A 20,762-nucleotide genomic window follows, 5' to 3' on the forward strand; every position below is an offset into this window, starting at 1 on the left:
AATAACTACTAAAGGCAAAATCTGTTTAAAAATTATGCTTACTATCAAATGAGGTGATTTTAACAGGGATTTACTGTATTTTTAGGCGAGTGGCAGAACTTTTTATGTTTGATTTTGAGATCAGTGGCATTCATTTGGATGAAGAAAAGGTAATTTTTGGCTACAATATATGAACAGAAATTTGCCTGTCTGCCAAAGACCAGATAATGAAAAATGTGCAATGTGAAATCGTGTGATTCAGGGTCAGTTTGTCCTCCAAGATTCCCGTTGTCCTCTGTGGAATTTTGTCTTCTCAGAAGTGATTGATTTTGTCTATTTTAAATCACTTCTAAATGGTATTTTTTAATGTTGACTGTTCTTCCCAGTTTGGCCCTCATCCTTTCATTCTCTTCTGAACAGTTATAAGCAAGACCAGAGATCCTGTTTTCTTTGTTTGTTGTCTGCATCAGATTTTTAAAATATCTACTTATCTGTCAACAGCATATTTATAGAGGGGGAAAAGCAGCACCCCGTGCACTGCGATGGCAGGTTAATAAAGTAGAGTGTTTTAGAATGGGTCAAGTGTGTGCCCAGGCTCTCCTTTGGTGCTCACATAACCAGAAGTTGTAAATCTTGTTCAAAATTGATTATCTGGGTATGGTCTGATTACCTATCTTGGAGCTTTTACATACTTTCGCAGTAGTTAGTGATGGATTTGCCAAAACCAGCAGCTTACACCATGCTTCGTGGTATGGTTGCTCTGTTCATAGCTCATGTCCCTTTATAAAGTTAATACCTTGTTTATTTGAGTCACCCCCTCTCAAAAGATTTGTACAAAGGCTCTTCTACTAGATTTATGTGGTAGCTTTTCTGAAGATCATGGTTGTGATGGTGTTTTGTGACCTAGAAAATGCTTCTAGAATATATTTTTGCAATTACTTTGTATAAAGAACAACATGAAACTTAAACTCTGGGGTTTATGTCTGATTTGACTATTGGTTCTGTGGTGCTTCATCTCCTTGCAGTTACAATTTCACTTATTTTTGCACATTTTCCTCTTGCTCCCCTGCCTATTCCACTTTTCTTCTTGTTAGCTGCTCAGTGTTTTTTTTTTTTCAATTCTCATTTCAGACTTGAGAAATCCTTCCCTGTTGTAGGTTGAAACTTATTTCTGCTACAAAGAATTTCTGCTTTTTAAAATAAAACTCAGAGATATATTTTGAAGAATTAGGGTGGAATGGGAAGACAGAGATCTGCAGATTATGTCATTCTGTGGACTTCACAAGTATGTTGTATCTGTACCCTCGCCTTTGTTTTTTTGAGCTATGAACCCATGGGCCATAGAGACCATACTCTACTAATGTGAGCAAATTCACTGAAGCAAATCTTACAGTAAGGTTAAATGTATGAAATACTGTAATGATGGTGATAAAACTCTAAATCACTAACTCCTCAGAGAAAGGTTGAAATACCATAAATACTTCACAGTCTCCAGAAAACAGTGCAATACAAACAGTAACAAGATAACTGTAGTTCTATATCTATTTCAGGATATCTCTCTCAATGATGCTTCTGGTTTATCTTTTCTGTATTTTACATAGCAACTAGGCATAGTTTTATAAATGCTTTCCAAGCAGCTAGCAAAGCTTATGTAAATTCTACTTATACTCTACTGGACATTTTCTTACTGCAGAAACAGAGCCATTGTCTTTCAAATTTCAATGCTGTGTGAAATTACAGATCTGTATGAGCATCTGATCATGTTGACTTCAGCCCTGCATTACAGTTTTATTGATGCTGTAGGTCTAATCTTAAATGTTTTATTTTCTGCTTCATTTTTGGAAAAAGTCCTCTAAGGTTTTAGAAACTTTGAGTTCTGCCTGTACTATGTCTGAAAACATTATTTTGTGCTTTATTTTTCTTACAGCGTAAAAAGGCAGTTGACCTCAATGTCAGAATATTGGATTTATGTAATGAGTTTCTGATCGGAACTCATCTTCCCAACAAGATTGACAAACATGTTTTGCCAGAGCATATTCGGTATAATTTTATAGCCGAAGGCAATTACTTACAAGTTGCTGGTCTGCATGCTGATTGTCCTGATGATCTGGTTTGTATTCCCTGAGTTTGCTTTGACATTCTCTATAATAGAAGTGTATATCAGTTATTTTCCTTATTAGTGAAGCAAATACATGTAGTTTATGATTATGATGTTATTACTAACAAGGAAAAACTGTTTTAGAACATAATAATCATTGGCATACTTGACTGTAGCAGCTATGAAATAACAGCTATGCAGATCCTGAATGGCTGGAGGAAGAAGAGGGGCAGAATACAAACTCTGGATTTTAGGCAAGCAGACTTCAGTTAATTCAGTAAATTGGGAGGTGGGGTCTCATGGAATGCAGCTCTGCAGGGTAAAGGAGCTCAAGAAAGCAGGTAGTTCTCTAAAGGTAGCATCCTCCAAGCACATGAGGGTAGTAAGATACTCAGTATTAGTGCATCCTGATCCTTAGAAAGCCAAGTAGATGTGTCAGGAACCAGGCTTAACAAGCAGGAAACTCATAACAAAGCTTCATCTCCAAAAGGTAGCATACATAAAGTAGCAGCAGGTACAGGATCCAAGGGAGGAATTTAGAAATATTACCTGTATCTGTGGAGATGATGTCAGGAAGGTAAAAGTTCAACTGCAGTTGTGGCTTGAAAGGGACATCAACGGCAATAACGAGAACAACTACTGCTGCATTAGTACTAAAAGCCTGAACAAGGAAAACATGGACTCAGTGCTGAGTAAGGTGGGTGACTTAGTGGCAGCAGGCACAGCTAAGGCCAGAGATGCTCATCACTTTCTTTTGCCTCAGTGTTCTTCAGTAATTTCAGTCCAAGTGAGGACATTAAGTCTGGATTTATGGACTAACAGGTAAAAAAACTAATTTCACGATCAAACTCAGAGGGTAATGGTTGAAATGTACCCTACAGGAAGACTGGTAATGAAAGAACTGTTGCAGGGGTCTGTCCTGGGTCGCCTGTTTAACATCTTTATCAGTGACATAGAGGAAGTGACAGAGTGCTTGCCTACCAGACTTGCAGGTGGTAGCAAACTGGGAGGAAGAATTGATATACCTGAAGGGCAAGGCTGACATTCAGAGTGGCCTAGAAGCTGAGGAAATGTTCCAGTGGCAACACTATGTAATTCAAAAAGGACAAGTGCAAAATCCTGCATCTTGAAAGGGAGAATTCCTGGTAATAGGACAGGCTGGGGCTGCCTGACTGGGTCTGATCTGTTGAAAAGGCCCACAGTGTTGATGACCAGCAAGTTGACCATGAACCAGCAATAACCCTGGCAGCAAAGGTGGCCAGCAGCATCCTGGACTGCAGGAACAGGAACAGAGCCAGACTATGGGCAGAGATTATAGCCCCACTCTTTAGGAGTGACTTCAACAGAGGCTACCAAGATGGCCAGTAGCTGGAGTGCTTGCACTGAGTAGAGGCTAAGGGATCTGGACTTGTTCACCCTATAGTAGAGGTGGTTTCGGGGGAACTTGACAGCAGCCTGCCAGTACTTGCAAGGATATCATGGAGAAAATAAAGCCGGGCTCTTCAGAGTGGTACATGACAGGAGACAAGTGGCAACAGGCACAAGTGTATGTGAGAAATGCCAGTTGGAGAAGTTTTTCCTGCTCATGATATCCAAGCAGTGAGACAGTGAGGTCATGCTGTCGCTCCCATCTGTGCAGCGTTTCAAGACCAGACTGGAAAAAGCTTTGTGCAAATTGGTCTTGGCTCATAGCTGTCTCTGCTTAGTGCATGAGGTTGGATTAGAGACCTCATGAGATCCCATCCAACCTGAATTATCCTGAATACTCTTATTTTATTCATTGTTAATGTTACTTTTCTAAAAAGGATTCATTTAAAGTTATTAACTAAAAATTAATTTAGGCCATTGAAATGTGACGATGGTTCCTTAGACTCCCAGATACGATGCTAGGACCAGGAGCATATTAAAACACTCAAGTGTTCTGTCTTCACTTATACTATATAGTTAAATAATCAAGGTGGCTTTGAAATCTTGTGTGTCACAAAAAAGAAAAGCTTGCTATGGTAGAATCCAAGCTGTAATGTTTATTTCTGTGAGAAATAAAAAATTAACTAAATTACAGCACTAGTGGAGTGTAAATAAAGGAATAATACTCATTGTATATTGTCTATAAACTCTTGTCCTGAAAATAATGTGATCTGCAGAATTGCTACTGAAGCTATGAGTAATATATCAGTTTAAAAATGCAGTTCTCTGGGGCAGGTCTGTGGAAAGGCTCTTTAGAAATCATATAATTTAGGTTGGAAGGGACTTTTGGAACTTGTCAGTTTGAGTCTGTTCAGAGCTCGATCAAGAAGATCAGGTTTCTCAGTGACACGTTCAGTTGAGTTTTGAACACTGTCCAAGGATGGAGATTCCATTGCTTCTCTGGGCAGCGTGTTTGACCACCCTCACTACTATTATTTCTTCCCGGTATCAAGTTGGAATTTTTCATCTTGTAGCTTGTGTCCATTACATCTCCTCCTCTTGCACTGTACCTCCAAGAACAGTCTGGCTGCATGTTCTCTACGCCTGACTGCGAAGTAGATGAAGATTAAGAACTCCCTTGAGCTCTTTCTTCTTTAGGCTGGACAAATTCAGCTCTCTCAGCCTCCATTCTGTTTCATGTGCTCCAGCCCCCAAACAACTTGGTGGCCCTGTGCTGGGCCCACTCTAGTATATGTCATTGTCATTGTCCTGTGGAACGTAAATCTGGACATTGTAGTTCAAATATTGTCTGGACATACATGGACCAGATGGCTGTGCACTTGTAGCAGAGTATGCTGTTGGCCTTTGCTGCAAAGGCACTGAACTGCGTTCAAGGAAGGTCAGTCATCTTTCTTACTTTATTTGCTTTTTTTCAAAATGAAAACCTGGTGGAACAGAACAGGTACAAAATGACTTGTAAATTTTTATATTCATATTTTTTTCTAAACTCAGGACCTGCATTCTTGTTCAATGTATTGTCCAAGAGAGAAGCTTATTTCAGATGAAGGCAGGCATAAATTGTTGCTGGATTTCTTGGGTTTACTCCATATGAACAAAAAAAAGATTATCTTCAATTGGTTTGTGAAACATAAGAGCATTTTATCAGATTTTCTGTCTTTAAGTAACTCTTTTTTTCAGAGTTACAAAAAAACTCAAACAAACTAGAAATTGGAGAAAACGAGAAAGTTTGTGGGTAGATGGGCAGACTAATAGCTTTCTGCTACAAAAGAAATAAGGCTTTTCCTTTCTTTTTTTCCCCTGACCCTGTCTCTGTTTCTTATCAGATCCTTACACAAGCCAGCTTAACTGATGTGCAGAAAACAATTTGGGTTTATTTTCAGAAGTTTTAGTTAAGGCGGCCCACAGAGTGGTCGGAGAAGCACAGATGTTGGCAGAAGGAGGGAGACAATGAGCAGAGAGGGGACTGTTGACAGGAGTAGAGAACAGGAGCCTTTTTGGCAGTCTTGATATGTTAGATTGTCTCATTGCATTTCCTCATTCCACCTTTGATGGGTAAGAGAGCTGTAATTGTCAGGCAATTGTAATTACTATTGTTAAAAGGCTTTAGGCCTTTACCCAACAATGTCAATGAAATACAGCTGTCACTCCAGATCTTTAGATGTGTCACTTGTTTCCCTTAAAAATTGCACTGTAGTAAGAGTGGCCTTTTTATCTTTTTTTTTGGTTTGTTTTTTTTTCCTTGTATTAGGTGCGAGAAGCTGCTTACAAGATTTTTCTTCACTCTAATGCTCAGCAGTTGAGCCGACTGGAGGAATTGCTTGCTAGCCGAAACAGTCTGGCACAGTTGGTTGGGTATGAGACCTTTGCCCACAGGGCTCTTCAGGGTACAATGGCCAAAAATCCAGGTATAAGGCGTGTGTGGAAGGACATGTTGAGAAATCAAATGCACTGTGTTAGATGTATGGTCAAAGGTTGGTTTCTTTAGCTAAGTTTACACATATTTGTTCCAGTGAAGTATTTTATTGCAGTTACATTTTGCTGTATGCCATATTCATTCTCTCTGTAAATGACAATACTCACTGAGTAGGAACTAGTAGTTTTTTTCAGAATTGATGCTCACTCCCTAGATTATGAAGTTGTCATTATCTCTGCACGTGACAAAGTAAATGTAGTACTAAATTCTCTTGAAACGATGTCAGTGGAGTAGTTTATTAAAAAATCCAAGGGATTTTTTTTTGTTTGGAATATTTTGATGTAAACTTAACATCCTTTAAGGGAAAAAATAATTTCCTTTATATTCCCCCCCCTTCCAGAGACAGTAAGACAATTTCTGGAGAAGCTTTCTGACCAGTTGTCTAAAAGGTATGTCTTTTCAATTAAGTTATTTTTTTAACCATACTCTTTATTTCAAGAATAGAGGGACTTGTGCACTATTAAGTGCTGCTTATTATATGCTCCAATGAAGCAAAAAGCATGAGTTTTGAGACGAGCTGTTTGCTTAGAATAAATTCTGTGCCTGTGATCAGAGAACACCCAGGACTAAATGCAACAAATGATGTGCCAAGAAATGCAGTTAACAGCAAACAAGAAGACCAAGTTGAAGTGTAGAAGAACACCTCTCCTGGTCTTCTTGCCATGTGCGCAACTCCATATATTTTACATCTGTAAACAAATTCCTGTTTGTCCATCTTGCCTCCCTTAGTTCCACACAGCACGAAACAGTTTCATCACTGTGTATAAATGGGGTGTATAGTAATGCTTTGGAGCTGTATAACTGGAGTAAGAGGGACTTAATTTAAAGGTACCTGAATGACAGAAGCTGAATGGAGAAGTTTTTTTACCCTGATATGTGGGCCTGCTATTTTGTATAGTACTGTAAATCTCTGATGATGGACATTTTCTTAGGATGGAGTATCATCGTGTGCTGTATTACAGTGCTCAAAAATATTTCATAACACTTTCATCATAAAAATATTTTTCAGAACTCAAAAAGACTTTGAAATGATGACAAAGATGAAAACGAAGCTCAACCCCCAGAATTCAGTAAGTTACATTTCTGTATGTGGTGATCCGTTTTGTTTCTTTTTAAAAGTATAGTATAAGCTAGCCCTGTTGTACAATTAACTCTATTTTAGTATACAAGACATAGTAGAATTAGAGATACATTCTGGCTTCATATTGACTGCTGAGTTGCTGTATTAAAACCAAGCATTGAATGTGAGAGAACTGTTGGTATATACAAAGTGATACTGAGATAACCAAAATGTGAAGTGGTGAAAGGGAGTATCACTTTGTTTTAAATTAATTGACTCATTTGAAAAGTAAAGGCTGTACTCTAGGTTAGATGCATGTCCATTTTTTATAGTATATTGTATGTCTTAATTCTGTACATATTTAGGTTTATCTTTTCATTTGAATTGAGTGTATTTCTTGAAATCTGGTATGAAGTCCTATTATATAGTTGAGTAAGAAGAACAATCTGCAAGAAATGATAAGAAAATAAAGGTTTTAGGTTATGATATATGATGCTATTACCAATGATGGTTTTAGCACTGACTACTTCCCATTATATTTTAAAGTTCTGTGCCTTGTTGAAACTGCAAAAATATTCAAAGGAAACAGAACTTTTACTTTGGGTTCACTTGTTGTCCATTATTGTAATTATAAGCTGGAATTCTCTTTCAGACACTGATGCCGTGGGATCACCCTTACTACAGTGGTGTCCTCCGTGCTGAGAGGTAAGCTCCTTATGTTCCTTATTGTAGTGTAAATGAGTGTCCTTGCAATAAGGATAAAGAAAGTTTTCAATGTAAACAGGATTGCTTTCTTTGAAGATGTACTCCGATATTAAAAAATAAATACTATCTGGTGAGATAGTTGTTTGTAATGTTTCTTAGTTACTGCTGGAATGCCCGTAGAAGTTTTTGGCTCCTCTCTTGTTTTGCAGGGAAGTATTGTCCCTCTTTGAAGATAAAAGAGAGTGAAGAAGTTTCAGAACAGATAGAAAATCATTATTCTTGTTTTGCTTTTAGTTCTTAGCTGAGCTCTAGTAATATTTAAAAATAAATTTTGATCACTGAATACAATCCAACTTCTTGAGTAGATCATCACTGTTAATGAATAGAATTCATTCTTATCTCTCTTGCAAAGACGGGAAATAAATCCTTTACACAGACTTAAATTGTGCACAAGACCATTGCACATAATGAGATGTCAGCTCTGAAAGACATGAGCCCTGCATGTCGCTTATATTAGATCAGCAGCGGTGACCTTTTAGGTTTCTGTTGGAAAAAATAATTGAAAGTTGTGCTTGTCTCACTAGAGGGGGAGGAAAAATCTTCCTGCATTGCAGATTTGCAAGTTTTTGTTTTTTAAACAAACACAGACTAGATGTGTCTGATTAAAATAGTAGTTTACTCTGGATCAGAAAGCTAAAGTAGTATAGACATGACAATGGAAGATTGCCAGCAGTTGGCCTGGCTGTTCTGCTGCTTTCTTGTACTTTGTGACGCAGTAGTTTTTGAGCAGCAGCTCTAATATTGGCCTTGTCTTAAGCTACTGCATGCTGAGATGGGAACTGAGCTAGGTGTGTGTAGCAACATGCGTGTCCTAGGTGAGTAGAACTTCCCATGCAGGAGTGGTATAGGAATATCCATTTGCTAGAACTGCTCCCAGTAGCCAATGCCAGAGCACACAGTGCTCCACAGCATATGCTTAGGAGTGGTCAGCAGCAGGCAGTGGAAGAGGACTGCCATACTCATTCAAGATACTATCCTGTAGCTAACAGATCTACTTTACCTTGCCTGTGTAATGTTTTCAAAACAGCAAGAATTACATTCTGATTCATAATGCTTAATATGCTGTCAAATGTTAACGAAATTTACTGTCCGTGTGTCGTATTTATTTTCTGCATTTCCTGTAGTGTCTGCTTTCCCTGTTTTCGGAATTGGTTTGTGCCATAAAGGTTAGAGTCTTAGGGGTAGAAGGCTCTGTATTTGTTTTTTTCTCCTCCTGGAGGAGTGTCTTCTGATGCTTATTGTCCTTAGTCTTATTGGTCTTATTGCACTTCTTAGATCACCACATAAAGCTAACCATCTCATAATTGAGTTGCTGATGATTACAAATAGATTATTCTGCATATTTTGGCATTAGGAAGGAAAATATTTCCTTTCCTTGTGGGGCTTTGTAAGAGACCCAATTAAGTTACTTTAAGAATTGTATGGTAGCTTTATGAAGGGAGAGCTGCAGGTAAAACAGACACAGACCTTGGCAATGTATCTTTACTATTTTTTATTTATTCAGGCACCAAGTCTGGAAGCTCAATCAGTGTGACGCGTCTCCTGAACCTATGTAGGGCCTCCCTGATTACAGTGCAGGATTGGGGCCCAGTGTTTTTCTCCCTCCAGGCTGGGTGGGAGTATTTTTTTATGGCAGATCTACAAGCATCTACAAGATGGAAGGAAAAGTGGTTTTCCTCTCCACTGTGTGCAGAACTGCTACACTAAAAACCAAGGGCTTAGGTCTTTCACTGTTCTGTTTTCTGGACAGTGGTCTGTCTTTGGGAAGAGTTTTTGATCTATGACTGAATGATGCTTTACGTTCATTGTGCCCATACTGCAGATGTTTAACAGGGTACTGGATACTAGGTAATCAACCCTGAAAAGTAAAATTCGTTTTTCCACTGCATAGTATGAGAGGCTGTGCTTTGTGACTGAAACTAGGCAAGAGTCAGAGTATTCATACAACAACCAGAGGACAGGAATATACCTTATCATGTCTGTGCCCTAAATGCGTTCTATTTTTCACTTATTAGCTATGCAAATGTGATTCCACTGTCCTTTATCTTGTATTTGTACTTACCTCAGTTTGACTCAGTTTGAATGCTTCTTGGATGCTATGGTATGATCAGTTCAGCACTTCTGTAACTGGAAGATGAGAACTGTTATGTGTCACACAAAGCTTCATGCTGGCTGGAATTTGACTTTTGGCTATTTGTTGTTACTGTCTTTCTAACTGAGCCAACTATCTTGCAGTATTAAATTATGTAACTAAGGAAAAGTGGTGTTGTTTTCCTTGTTTGTTTTTTTCCGTGGGAAAATAGTGCTTTTAAAAAAAAAGTGTTAGGTTTCATTTTATTTATTTATAAGATCAATAAATAATTTATTTTTTACTTCTTGTATTCTGTTTTATGTTGCATGTTTGCATCATGGAATGACAAAATGTATTTTCAAACAAGATTTATTTACCTGTCTTGCATTTCTCTCTTTCTTAGGATTCTTTTTGCTTAGTAGATAATTTTTTTTGTTCATCAAGGGTTTTCCTGTTTTGGAAGAAATTTACTTTTAGCTTTATGTCTATTACAGAAATGCAATGGTTGTATTCTTAATAGTACTCAATAGCATGGCTTATGTTTTTGTGTGTCATGTTTTGCGACTCAGTAGTAGTTTGTGGATTTCTATATTAGGAATTTCTCTTTTCTTTTGCTTAGTAGAATGTTTTTGTTGAAAGGGAAGGAAATGTATGCTTTGGGGTATATTTTTTGTACTGCTGTTATTACTGTGGCTCTAGCTGATATACAGACCCATAATTTCCTGTGTGTACATAAGATGCAAGTTATCTTTACAAATGTAGGTATGAAAAAAGAGACTGATTTCTGATATGTCGAACATGCAGCACTAAGGTTGCAAGAGATATCGGACGGGACAGTGTCTGTGTCTGCTGGAAAAGATTTACTGTTTCTTAGTTTGATCTATACAACCATATTTGCAAACAGGAATGTTGGGACCAGAGGGAGCATTAGACAGTGTGATCCCTGATGAGATCTTGTACTTCCTCTTTACTTCTCCAGATTTTGACCATCTACATCTGAAATGACATTGAAATTCATGACATATTTTTCATGTGTATGTTTTATATTTGCATGTTGGATATTTTAAATGTATTTATATATTTTATCTTCTAAATATGCATTTATTCTTTGTTGAAACAGGATTAAGGAAACAAATCCTTCATTAGATTTGTAGTAACTAATTTTAAGAGCTGGATATTTATTTCTGAGGAATGCAGGATGTCCCCATGCGTTCTGTTGAGTTCTAGTGCCATTTGCTGTCACAGCGTGTTGCCTTTATTGTCAGTCTGCTTGCACAGTGTTACTGACCGCTGCTGCTGTTCTGCGGTTGAACAGCAGGAGGCGCTCCAGGGTCAAGTCACAGAGTTCGGTTTGTCTGTCTGTAAATTCGGACACAACAATTTTATTGTGGCCTTTCACCAAGTCTTTTCCCTGGAAACTTGATCCTACTTCAAAAGTGTAAGCATCCCATTAACGGTAACAGGATATTTTACTACTTTTTTTTTTTTACTTTTTTTTTTCTCCAAGACTACGTTAAGTAGCCTCTCTGGCTTTAGGCCTATGCTCGCGAGAGTGTAATGTAGCTGCAGTTTAAGCGGCAGGGAAAATACATGCCAGTATAAATGTACATTTAAGAGAAAAAGAAGACAGAAGTCTGAAATTCATGGTAGTAGAATCTTAAAAGATGGAGTAATTAGAAGAACCTGAAGAATTTTGGCAGGCTAAGAGTAATAAAACAGTGAATGCTAGAACATGCTTCAGCATCTAATGAGTAAGAAGATGTCTAATATGTATATTATAAAAATAATAATGTTGAGTTTTAGTACAGACAAGTACCAAAGTATTAATTAAATCTCATTACTTCTCAGTAAGTGCAGCTGCAGTTATAAGTAATTCTCAAGGCCCTGATCTTGCAAAGATGTGGTAGTCCTGCTGACTTCTTCCGGGTCAGAGGAAAAAATACAACAGGAAATTACGCTGAAAATGCTGGAAGAGATTTTTTGAGGTCAACTATTTGCCTTGAAGGTGCGATTGACTGTGCTTAAGCCACTTCTGAGAGAGATACAGAACTGTTCTTGAGAACCCTCAGTGGTGTGAGCTTAGTCTATTTGGTATTAACTCCTGTTTCCCTAACCTGTGGTTCTTATCAGGCTGGGTTGACTTCACTGGCTATAATTCACTGTTGGGATTTTTGCCAAAGTGTCCCAGATTTTATTCAACTTGCAGATGGAATGTGCTTGCAGGATATTGGATTCTTTGCTAGTCCATTTCTTTGGGACTGCAGAAAGAAGATCAGCTTTAGGGATGAGAGATCAATACCAAAATAAGCCAGTTTCCTGATGTGTAGGAAAGAGAAGCCATCATGGCAACTGTGGGCATTTTGGATCTTGGAGTGAGGTAGCTAAACAGAAATTAGGAATAACTCACCTCCTTTCTTCTTGAGACTGTTCATAGGCTTCAGGAGAGAGTGGGCATCACTTTAATTTTTTTTTTAGAGGGGTAGGTTTAATAGCAAGGTATGAAAAGATGAATGGATGTTTCTCAAGATCCTAAAAGCTTCAGCTAATGTTGAGATTTGCAGGTTACTAGTAAAGAAACTTGTTCATGGCTGCTTTTTGTTAAATTATTTTTAGTTCTGTGAAAAAAGTGTTCTTTGTTGGGAACACCATGTGGAAAAATAGCCTTTGTGGAATGTGTGAGAAAACTGTCACTCTGTTCAATTTGAAAGCTGAAGTGGAAAATTAATACAAAATTTAAAAAAACCCAGGAAATCTTTCAATCAAAGTGCTCAAAGAGGAGGATAACTTTCTATAACAATCTGTTTATAAGAAAGGGAAGGCATGCCCTCTGTTAAATCATCTAATGTGGGTGCAGAAAGTCCATTTAACTTACCAGTCACTAAAGGTAGTGTACTAAGCTTTCTGAAGGAAAGCCCAAAAGTTGCTAAAAAGGATTGCTTTGAAGCAGAATTCAAGTTTCAAGAATTATTTCTTTATTCAAAACATTGTGGAAGGACAAAGAAATTGTTGCTGATGTGAAAACTAAGTCAAATCTAAAAGTTGTGTACAGTTTCGATACCAATATTCTAAATTACCCCTTGATCTCCTCCAAAATATTCTATGAAGTACAATTAACAGAAAGAAAAAAGGAATGTGAAATACAGGTGCTAGTTTATGGTTGATGAGAGTACAAAGGCTTTCTATTATTATTATTGTTATTATTTTTAAGAAATCCAGTCTTCTATAAATCATGGTGAAGAATATCCCTTCAGGTAAAGAATTAATTTCAGAGTCTGGCAGGTAATGAAAATTGGAAGGGATTTTCCTTGTCTTGATCTCTTTAAGTTAACCTGAGGGGTTCATCTCACTTTTATCTTCCACTAACAAGATTTTTTCAAGTTTCTTTGGAAGTTTTGACAGGATCTGTTTTATTAGAGATAGTTAACTTAGTGTTCTATGTTTTTGTGGATATCAACAGGATAATAATTTTTCTCAAAAAAAAAAAAGTCAGGATATATCAGGGACTACTCTGGCCTCCAATTGGGAGGCCTGGAGACACACCATCTATAACTCTGCTGATGCTTTTGAGAAAGCTCACAGGATCACCCTTGAGGAGAAAAGACAACACAGAAAGAATCGAGCCTTGTAGAATATACCATCTAAGGAGTCTTTCTGCTGTGCCTTTTGCAACCGGACATGCCTATCTCGTATTGGCCTTTTTAGCCACCAATGCGCTTGCAACAAACGTGGGTAGAGCTCTTCCCAAATCTTCGTTCGTGAAGCCTAGCCATGACATGACATGGCATGACATGACATGGATGGAGGAGCCACTGCAACATTTAATAGCCATTGATAAGAATTCTTGACAAGCAACTCATTTACAGTTGTTAAGAGTCTGAATGCTCATGTTCTGAAGAATGGTGATCCTGACTCAAATATCCCTAACGTCCAAGTTTATAAAAAGCATTCTTAATAGAACAGATGAAAGTCATGCTACACAAAATAGTCCTAGCTTCCTTCCAAGCATACAGCTTAAATGAAAGTGATTTTAGAAGTCTGCATTTTATTTAGACTCAGTGAAGTCATACAAGCTTAGAAATAATTATTTATAATCACATACTACATCTTTGTTCTTCACAGGGACACAGCCTTTTTGTTTGAAGCCTGCTGTTCTTGAAGAATAACCAAACCTCATTGTGTCAGTTAACTTCTTTTCAAAATTGTTTTTTAAATTGGTTTGGCTACTTTACTTCTCTTAAAAGTAGCGCTGGGCTATATACTGTAAAAGTAAGTTGTTTGGATTTTTTAAACGTAGTTAATCCTTCAATATAAAGCAGGAATTTTTTACAACAAAGAAACTACTGTTTTCTTTGATATTTCTACTTTCTTTAGGAGAGTACTGAGATTTCTCTTTGTAAAGTTTCTGAGCTCACATTCTGACATAAAGTATATGAGAAAATGTTCATTCTTTTCTGGGCTTCATTATAAATACAAATGCATTGCTGTTTGAAATGAGATGTTCAGAGTGAATTAAGTTAGTGGAATATATTTTAAGAAAAAGTGAATGCAGAGCAAATTTCTTTTGTTCATTTTTGTGCATCTCAGTTTTTCACAGTTTTGGACATTTAGGCATGAGGGTTATGCAATTCTACAGGAGAAACAAAATAATTTAAGGTTCATTATTACAATAAAAGGGACTGCTTTAAACCTTCACTTTTATCTTTTTTTTTTAATTAAAGTAACTAACTGAAAGTTTGGCACAGAAGAAAGTTTTGTTTTCCACTGTAGATGGGTTCATATATATATTTGTTGATGCTGTTTCTGATTTGTGCAGAGGGAGTGTGTGCTGGTGTCCATTTTTTAAAAAAAATAAATGTTATATGATATTTCCTACATTGAAACTAAAAGCAATCTTTTTTTTTTTTTTTGATATCTAGTCATGTACAAGTCTTCCTGATTTCAGGAAGTCATCTTTTGGATTAGTAATTGTGTCCAGTCAGGGAAGCCTAAGTTCTACAGAGAAACAAGAGCTCATAGCTAAGCTCAAACCTTCCGCTAGTTACTTCTAGTTGGTACCTTATTAAGCCTGAAATATTGTAGTATTTGTGTCTGCCTTTCTCTGGTGACATAGGCATCCTAAGGTGCCTATTTGAAGCAGTCTGAATCACCTTCCTGGAGCCCAGAACTCTCATTTTAAGTGAAAGGATATCCAGACAGGATGTTTGATTCTTGCCTTGGATTACTTAGCTGACCTGAATCCTTTTTCTTCCTTAGGAATTGCTGTAACCATGTTTCCATGTGTTTGTGGGCTTTGGAGATGGTAGAATAATGTTTTGCTAGAGACACTACTATACCATGTGCGTGATCCTCCCCACTGAATTCTATCTGTCTGCTCTTCTGGAGCACTAAGCAAGCTGCAAATTACAGCATACAAGAAAATCTGTCTTCCGGCACTTCTTTGCAGTATTTGTCATCACTAAATGGAGCTCCAGCTGGTTTCCAATGCAGGTTTTAACTGTCTGTCTCTAGAACATTAACCTTTCTGGCTAGTATCAGTAACCCTAAGCAGAAATTTTCCTGGTAGCAGAGTGCCTGTTAGCATAGTTCAGTATGGGTCATGATAATTTCCTTTCTGATTTCTGTTCCCAAAAATACTTGAATGCATTTCCTGTTGGAGATAAAATTGTAACTTGCCTGAATAAATGTGGAGGGCGTTTGCCAAAGAGTGTGCTCATATTAAAGCAGTTGCTTCTTGCAGTTTTATTTCAGTTTTTTACTATTTATTTTAAATAGAAGGCACAAAGCTGTACAACTATTCAAGCTCACAATTGACAGCAGCTTGAAAATCATGCATAAAGTGATCCCTAGAATGGTTGCTGCTTTAACATGTCATATAATAAAAATAATTATATGCACGGTAGGATCATCAGCAGTTATTAACATGTAGATTATGAAGACTGGTTTGCTCTGACTAGTGAGCATTTCAGGGGCAGGCTAAACTGTAGGAGTTTGGAAACTCTGCTCCTTCTTATGTAGGGTCAGTCACTATCAGATAATTAATGAAATTTTTGTCCTTTCATTCTATTGACAGAGAAGTAATGTGCAGTGGAATCACAGAATTGTTACGGTTGGAAGAGACCTCTGGAGATCATCTAGTCCAACCCTCCTGCCAAGGCAGGAATGCCTTGGTTTTGGTAGGGTGTTGTTGAGAGGTTTTTGTGTGCATTTACAAATACACTTGGTTTTACATTTGAAAAAAAAAAATCGATCAAAGAAGGACCATACACCTGGGATAGAAGATGGCGAACTCTGAGTTTTCCCTTTAGCTTCAGGAAAAATTCATTTTAGTCTTGGATCAGCCCTCAGAAAGGCTTTGCATCCTACACAGACAAGCTCTATCTTTGTTACAGGGCGATTTAAACTGCTAAAAGAGTGTATTGATAGAAGTCTTCATCTTGAAGTTTTATGTGGTCTTTTAGATAATCTGGCCCAGGTCAGAGCACGTCTTGAAGATACAACCCAGACCCTTTGACAGCATAAGAAATTTCATTCAAAGGGCTGAGGGAAGAAAAGTTTGGATTGCTGTCACAGTTGCAGTCCTCCATTGCTGCCAAGAAGTTGTGCTACCATGTTTTCAGATTGGTATGAATTTGAGCACTGAAATACTGTGCCTGTGGGATGTTGTGTTCTTGCAGTTTCACTAAGGTGATGAGGTTGTAAGTGAGGTTGGGTAATCATAGCTAACAGATGCTTTTTTTCTTGTCATCTGGAAACAATGAAGTTGCTAATGGCTGCTACCATTTGAGTGCCTGGAATCAACCAAGAATCTTCAATAAGGGAACATCTAGTTTGTAAACTCTTCCAAATACTTTTCCACCCACACCCATGTGCCAGATTTAAGTTTTGCAGATTTAGTAGAGATTGCAGGAATTCCTGTTCTGTTCACTGAGTATTCTTATTTTTGGGAAAGATTCAAGTCTTTTAAATTAATTTCTTCCTTTTTCCCCCTTGTCCTCTAATCTTATCTAGTGTTACACCTTTCATTTTGCAGTGAGTAGCATTAAATCGTGAAAGTGGGGGCTCAGAAAAGAGTCAGTCACATGCTTGCTCTTGCCACTGAAAGGCAAGATCATCTATTAATAATAATTCTGGGAACTGAGTTTTTGGTTATAGGACATCAGCTTCAGATAGCTGAGGTTTTGGCTAATTGCTATTCCTAAGTAAGCCCAAAGAGAAAGTTTTCCTGGAATCAGTGCAAGTTTGGGGTTAGGCTTTCTTCAATTATGGTTGGTCTTACTTAATTTGTGAAAACAGAGTTCATGTACGTATGAGGTAGGACCAAATTCAACACTTGGCAATGGAATCTGTGTTTTGGTGTCTGGAATGATTACTGCTTAGTGGGTATAGACTGGTATTAGACAAAGATTTTTGAAGATGTATTACGCACTTCCTGGAGGAGTAGCTTTTTCTTTTTTAGTACCCAGTACTCATTTTGAAGTATTATTGATTGTTATCATCTGATTGTGATAATTGCTTTATAGTACAATTTTAACCCCTTTCTCCATAACTCCTATGACATTGCACTGGCCAACAAACAAATAAAAAATGCATGCCAGATAATGAGTGTAATAATTACTGCTGATTGCTGTCAGGTGTGTCCAAAAGTAATTTAAAAATCAGTTTTGTCTCATAAGACACTAGTGGTATTTGAGGATTTTTCAATATCTTAAGCTTTAATCTTGTTTGCACACTGATGTGATAGGCAAGGCAGAAATGGACAATTAAGTGAGATGAGAACCAGAAACATTTTGTTTAGGCATTCTATATAAAAAAAAGTTGTTTTTCAAAACTTTTTTTTGGTTTTCCATTGGCAAGAGGAACATTAACACACATCTTTCATTAAATGTTGGAGAGGTTTGATCCTGACAGTGTTCTACCAGAAGAGGCTTACATTAACTGTGCAGTTTCTACTGAAGTGGTTGTTTAGTCAGGACCTCAATGTACTCAAAATGTCAAGATTGTCACATCTTCAAACATCAGCTAGAATAGGGGACTAGTTTCTCTGGGGAGCCTGCCTTAAGGCATTATAGTCTGTTACTGCTATTTTTATGCGTGGGTGGATAAGTACCATGCTTTTTTAAAAAGACAAAACTATTACAGACTGATTTCCCCTCCACTCCCCTCACTTTGGATAGTGACTGTGTATTACAAAATACCTATCAGAAAGCCTCATTATTGTGGGATAAGTTCATGGGGACAATGTAAATGTTCAAGGAGTGCTAAGAATGAGGAAGAAGTGATCTTCTCCCTCTAATACACTACTGTTAGCTCTTCTATCCATGAAGAAATATTATCGCTTTCTCCTGCTGGTATGTATCAGTGTTTCTGACAGAGACGAAAAGTAGTTTCAGAGTTTTTTTTCCTTCACCCCTCCAGCAAACACATTAGTCCAGTATTTCAACTGAATGTGTTAATCCTTTGCAGTCAGCAGGAAATGTTGTCCTCCTCTGATAAAGCTAGAATCTATCTCATACTGCAGCTGTGTGTTCTTAGTCCTAGGCTACATATAACGTCTTCACAGAACAGTTAAGGTTTGAAGGGAGCTCTGGAGGTTGTCTGGTCCAACGTCCAACTAAAGCAGAGTCCCGTAGAGCCAGGCGTCCAGGATCATGTCCAGACAGCTTTTCGATATCTCCAAGTAGTAAGACTCCACAGTCTCTAGGAGTAACCTGTGCCACTGTTTGGTCACCCTCGCTGGAAAAAAATTGTTTCCTGATGTTAAGATGAAACCTCTCATATTTCAGTCTGTGCCCATTGTCTTTGGTCCTGTCACTGGGCACCACTAAGAAGAGCCTGACTCTGTCCTCTTTGTACCCTCCCTTCAGAAATATATACTCCTTAATAATAAGATCCCTCTGAGCCTTATCTTCTCCAGGCTTAATAGTCCCAGATCTTTTAGCCTTTCCTCATAGGAGAGACACACCAGGCCCTCAGTCATCTCAGTGGGCCTTTGTTGCATTCTCTCCTGTATGTCCATGTCTCTCTTGTACTGAGGAGACCAGCACTGGACACAGCACTCCAGCAATAGCCTGATCAGTGCTGAGTAGAGCAGAAGGATCACCTCCCTAGACCTGCTGCACTTCCTAATGCGCTCAGGATACCATTCTTTGTGGCAAGGAACCATTGCTGGCTCACGTTCAACTTGGTGTCCACCAGGACGCCCAGGACATTTTCTGCAAAACTGCTTTCTTGCTGGGTGTCCCCTAGCATATACTGGTGCTGGGGGTTGTTCCTTCCCAGGTGCAGGACTTTGTACTTCTCCTTTTGAACTTCAGGACGTTCCTGTCAGCGCATTCATCCAACCTGTCAAGATCCCACTGGATGGCACCATGAGCCTCTGATATATCAGCCAATTTGGTGGACAGTTTGATTGACACCCAGTTTGGTGTCATCTGCCAATGACTAGGCAGGACTGGACCCAGTACTGGCCCCTATAGTGTACTGCTGGTCACTGACCTCCAACCTTTGTGCTACTGATCACCATAGTGCTATGTAGGATGATGGTATCAAGTGTGACAGATGTGGTATCGAGTGATGTGACAAAAAGCAGTCCTAAACTATTATGGAAGCTGTTATGATTTGCTGCTATATGAAGGGTCATTTTTGCAGGTCTTGTAGTCTGTATGCAGGGAGACCTTCAGAGTAGAATCAGGAGGGTTGAAGCACTTAGTGGTGGGTTTAAGTTTTCATGTAACAATCTGGGCAGAAGGTGATCGGAGGGTGATTCTGTAAGAGTCTGGAGACATTTACCTGCTAAAGTTTTCCGAAAAGCGCCACTCTTGAAGGAGCTGCAATACTGCGGACTTGCTGACTTAAAAATTCTCCAGATATTCAGCACATACCCTGTAATTCTATACTTCTGGAGGGGCTTTGTGTGTGAATCAGTGTCCTCTGTACTACAAATGTCTGTGGTTTATATGGAAATGAACTCATCTCTTCTGCTTTCTTTTAGAGACTTGCTTAAGTCTTTTGATCTAACTTGATCTAAACTGATTTGTATCATGCTTATTTCCGTTCTTTTGGTGTAATGCCTTTCTGAGTAAGAAGGAAAACGTGTGTATGGAAGCATGCAAAGTGTGAATTCAAGTGTTGCTATGCATGTAGAAAAAGTGTGTCAGTATAGTTAAGGCAAAATCTGCTTTATTTTCTATGTTCTAGTAGAATAGAATGGAATACACTGGCTTTAGCTTCTTGCATTTGTAGTGTGAAAATAAGCAAAATCTTATACCTTAACATGTCTGTGGCTTAGAAGAGTAACTCCACCCTGCTGTGCCTTGCAGTGCAGTGAAGCTGAGTAGTGAATCGTAACTGCAGTTGTAAGCAGCACATTGGCAAATGCAGTATCCCCAGTGGGCTTCGTTATTAGGTCCTCTCTGTGTGGAAATGGGAAGGAAGGAAGGATAGGTGAGTGAATAGGGACTAGCTGGCTCTTTCACAGCTGGTCTATAAGTCTTTCGATCATAGGCCATAAAACAGCATGGTTCTTGTCTTTGGTGTCCAGCTATTGTAATCTAACTGATTCTAGAAGCAAAGAAGCTAAGAAGCAAAAGCACAAGAACGTGAAAGAAGATAGAAGGGAGTGACTGTGATTCTCTAGAATTAAACAGTCTTTAGTCTTAGACTCCAGAAAATGGTGTAAATAACACTTGGACTTTGTATGTGAAATGAGGAGACAAGAACGTTTTTGCCATTTGTAGTGCATGCACAGCAAGCAGATTCCAGTTTTGATTTTGCTATTGTCTCCGAAGAGTTGTGTGGTCCTGAGCAGCTTGTGAAAGGTGTAAGTTTACAAAGCATTTGTCTGCTTGATACGCTTGTAGTGTGTTTACTTTTTAGAGTCAGAGTCTCA

The 20,762-nt window shown here is 38.3% G+C and overlaps 1 protein-coding gene across 1 annotated transcript in view; it reads left to right on the plus strand.

Annotated features, from left to right (window-relative positions):
• MIPEP (mitochondrial intermediate peptidase) overlaps positions 1 to 20,762 on the plus strand; it is a 74,244-nt gene that overhangs the window by 7,776 nt on the left and 45,706 nt on the right. The window contains exons 5-10 of the mRNA XM_027677878.1: positions 86 to 149; positions 1,907 to 2,089; positions 5,754 to 5,910; positions 6,319 to 6,367; positions 6,988 to 7,048; positions 7,691 to 7,743. Of these exons, the coding sequence (XP_027533679.1) occupies positions 86 to 149; positions 1,907 to 2,089; positions 5,754 to 5,910; positions 6,319 to 6,367; positions 6,988 to 7,048; positions 7,691 to 7,743 (567 nt within the window). The remainder of the gene's footprint in view (positions 1 to 85; positions 150 to 1,906; positions 2,090 to 5,753; positions 5,911 to 6,318; positions 6,368 to 6,987; positions 7,049 to 7,690; positions 7,744 to 20,762) is intronic.

The sequence above is a fragment of the Neopelma chrysocephalum genome, unplaced genomic scaffold (assembly GCF_003984885.1).
Source record: "Neopelma chrysocephalum unplaced genomic scaffold, ASM398488v2 Primary Assembly neopelma1_43, whole genome shotgun sequence".
NCBI lineage: Eukaryota > Metazoa > Chordata > Aves > Passeriformes > Pipridae > Neopelma > Neopelma chrysocephalum.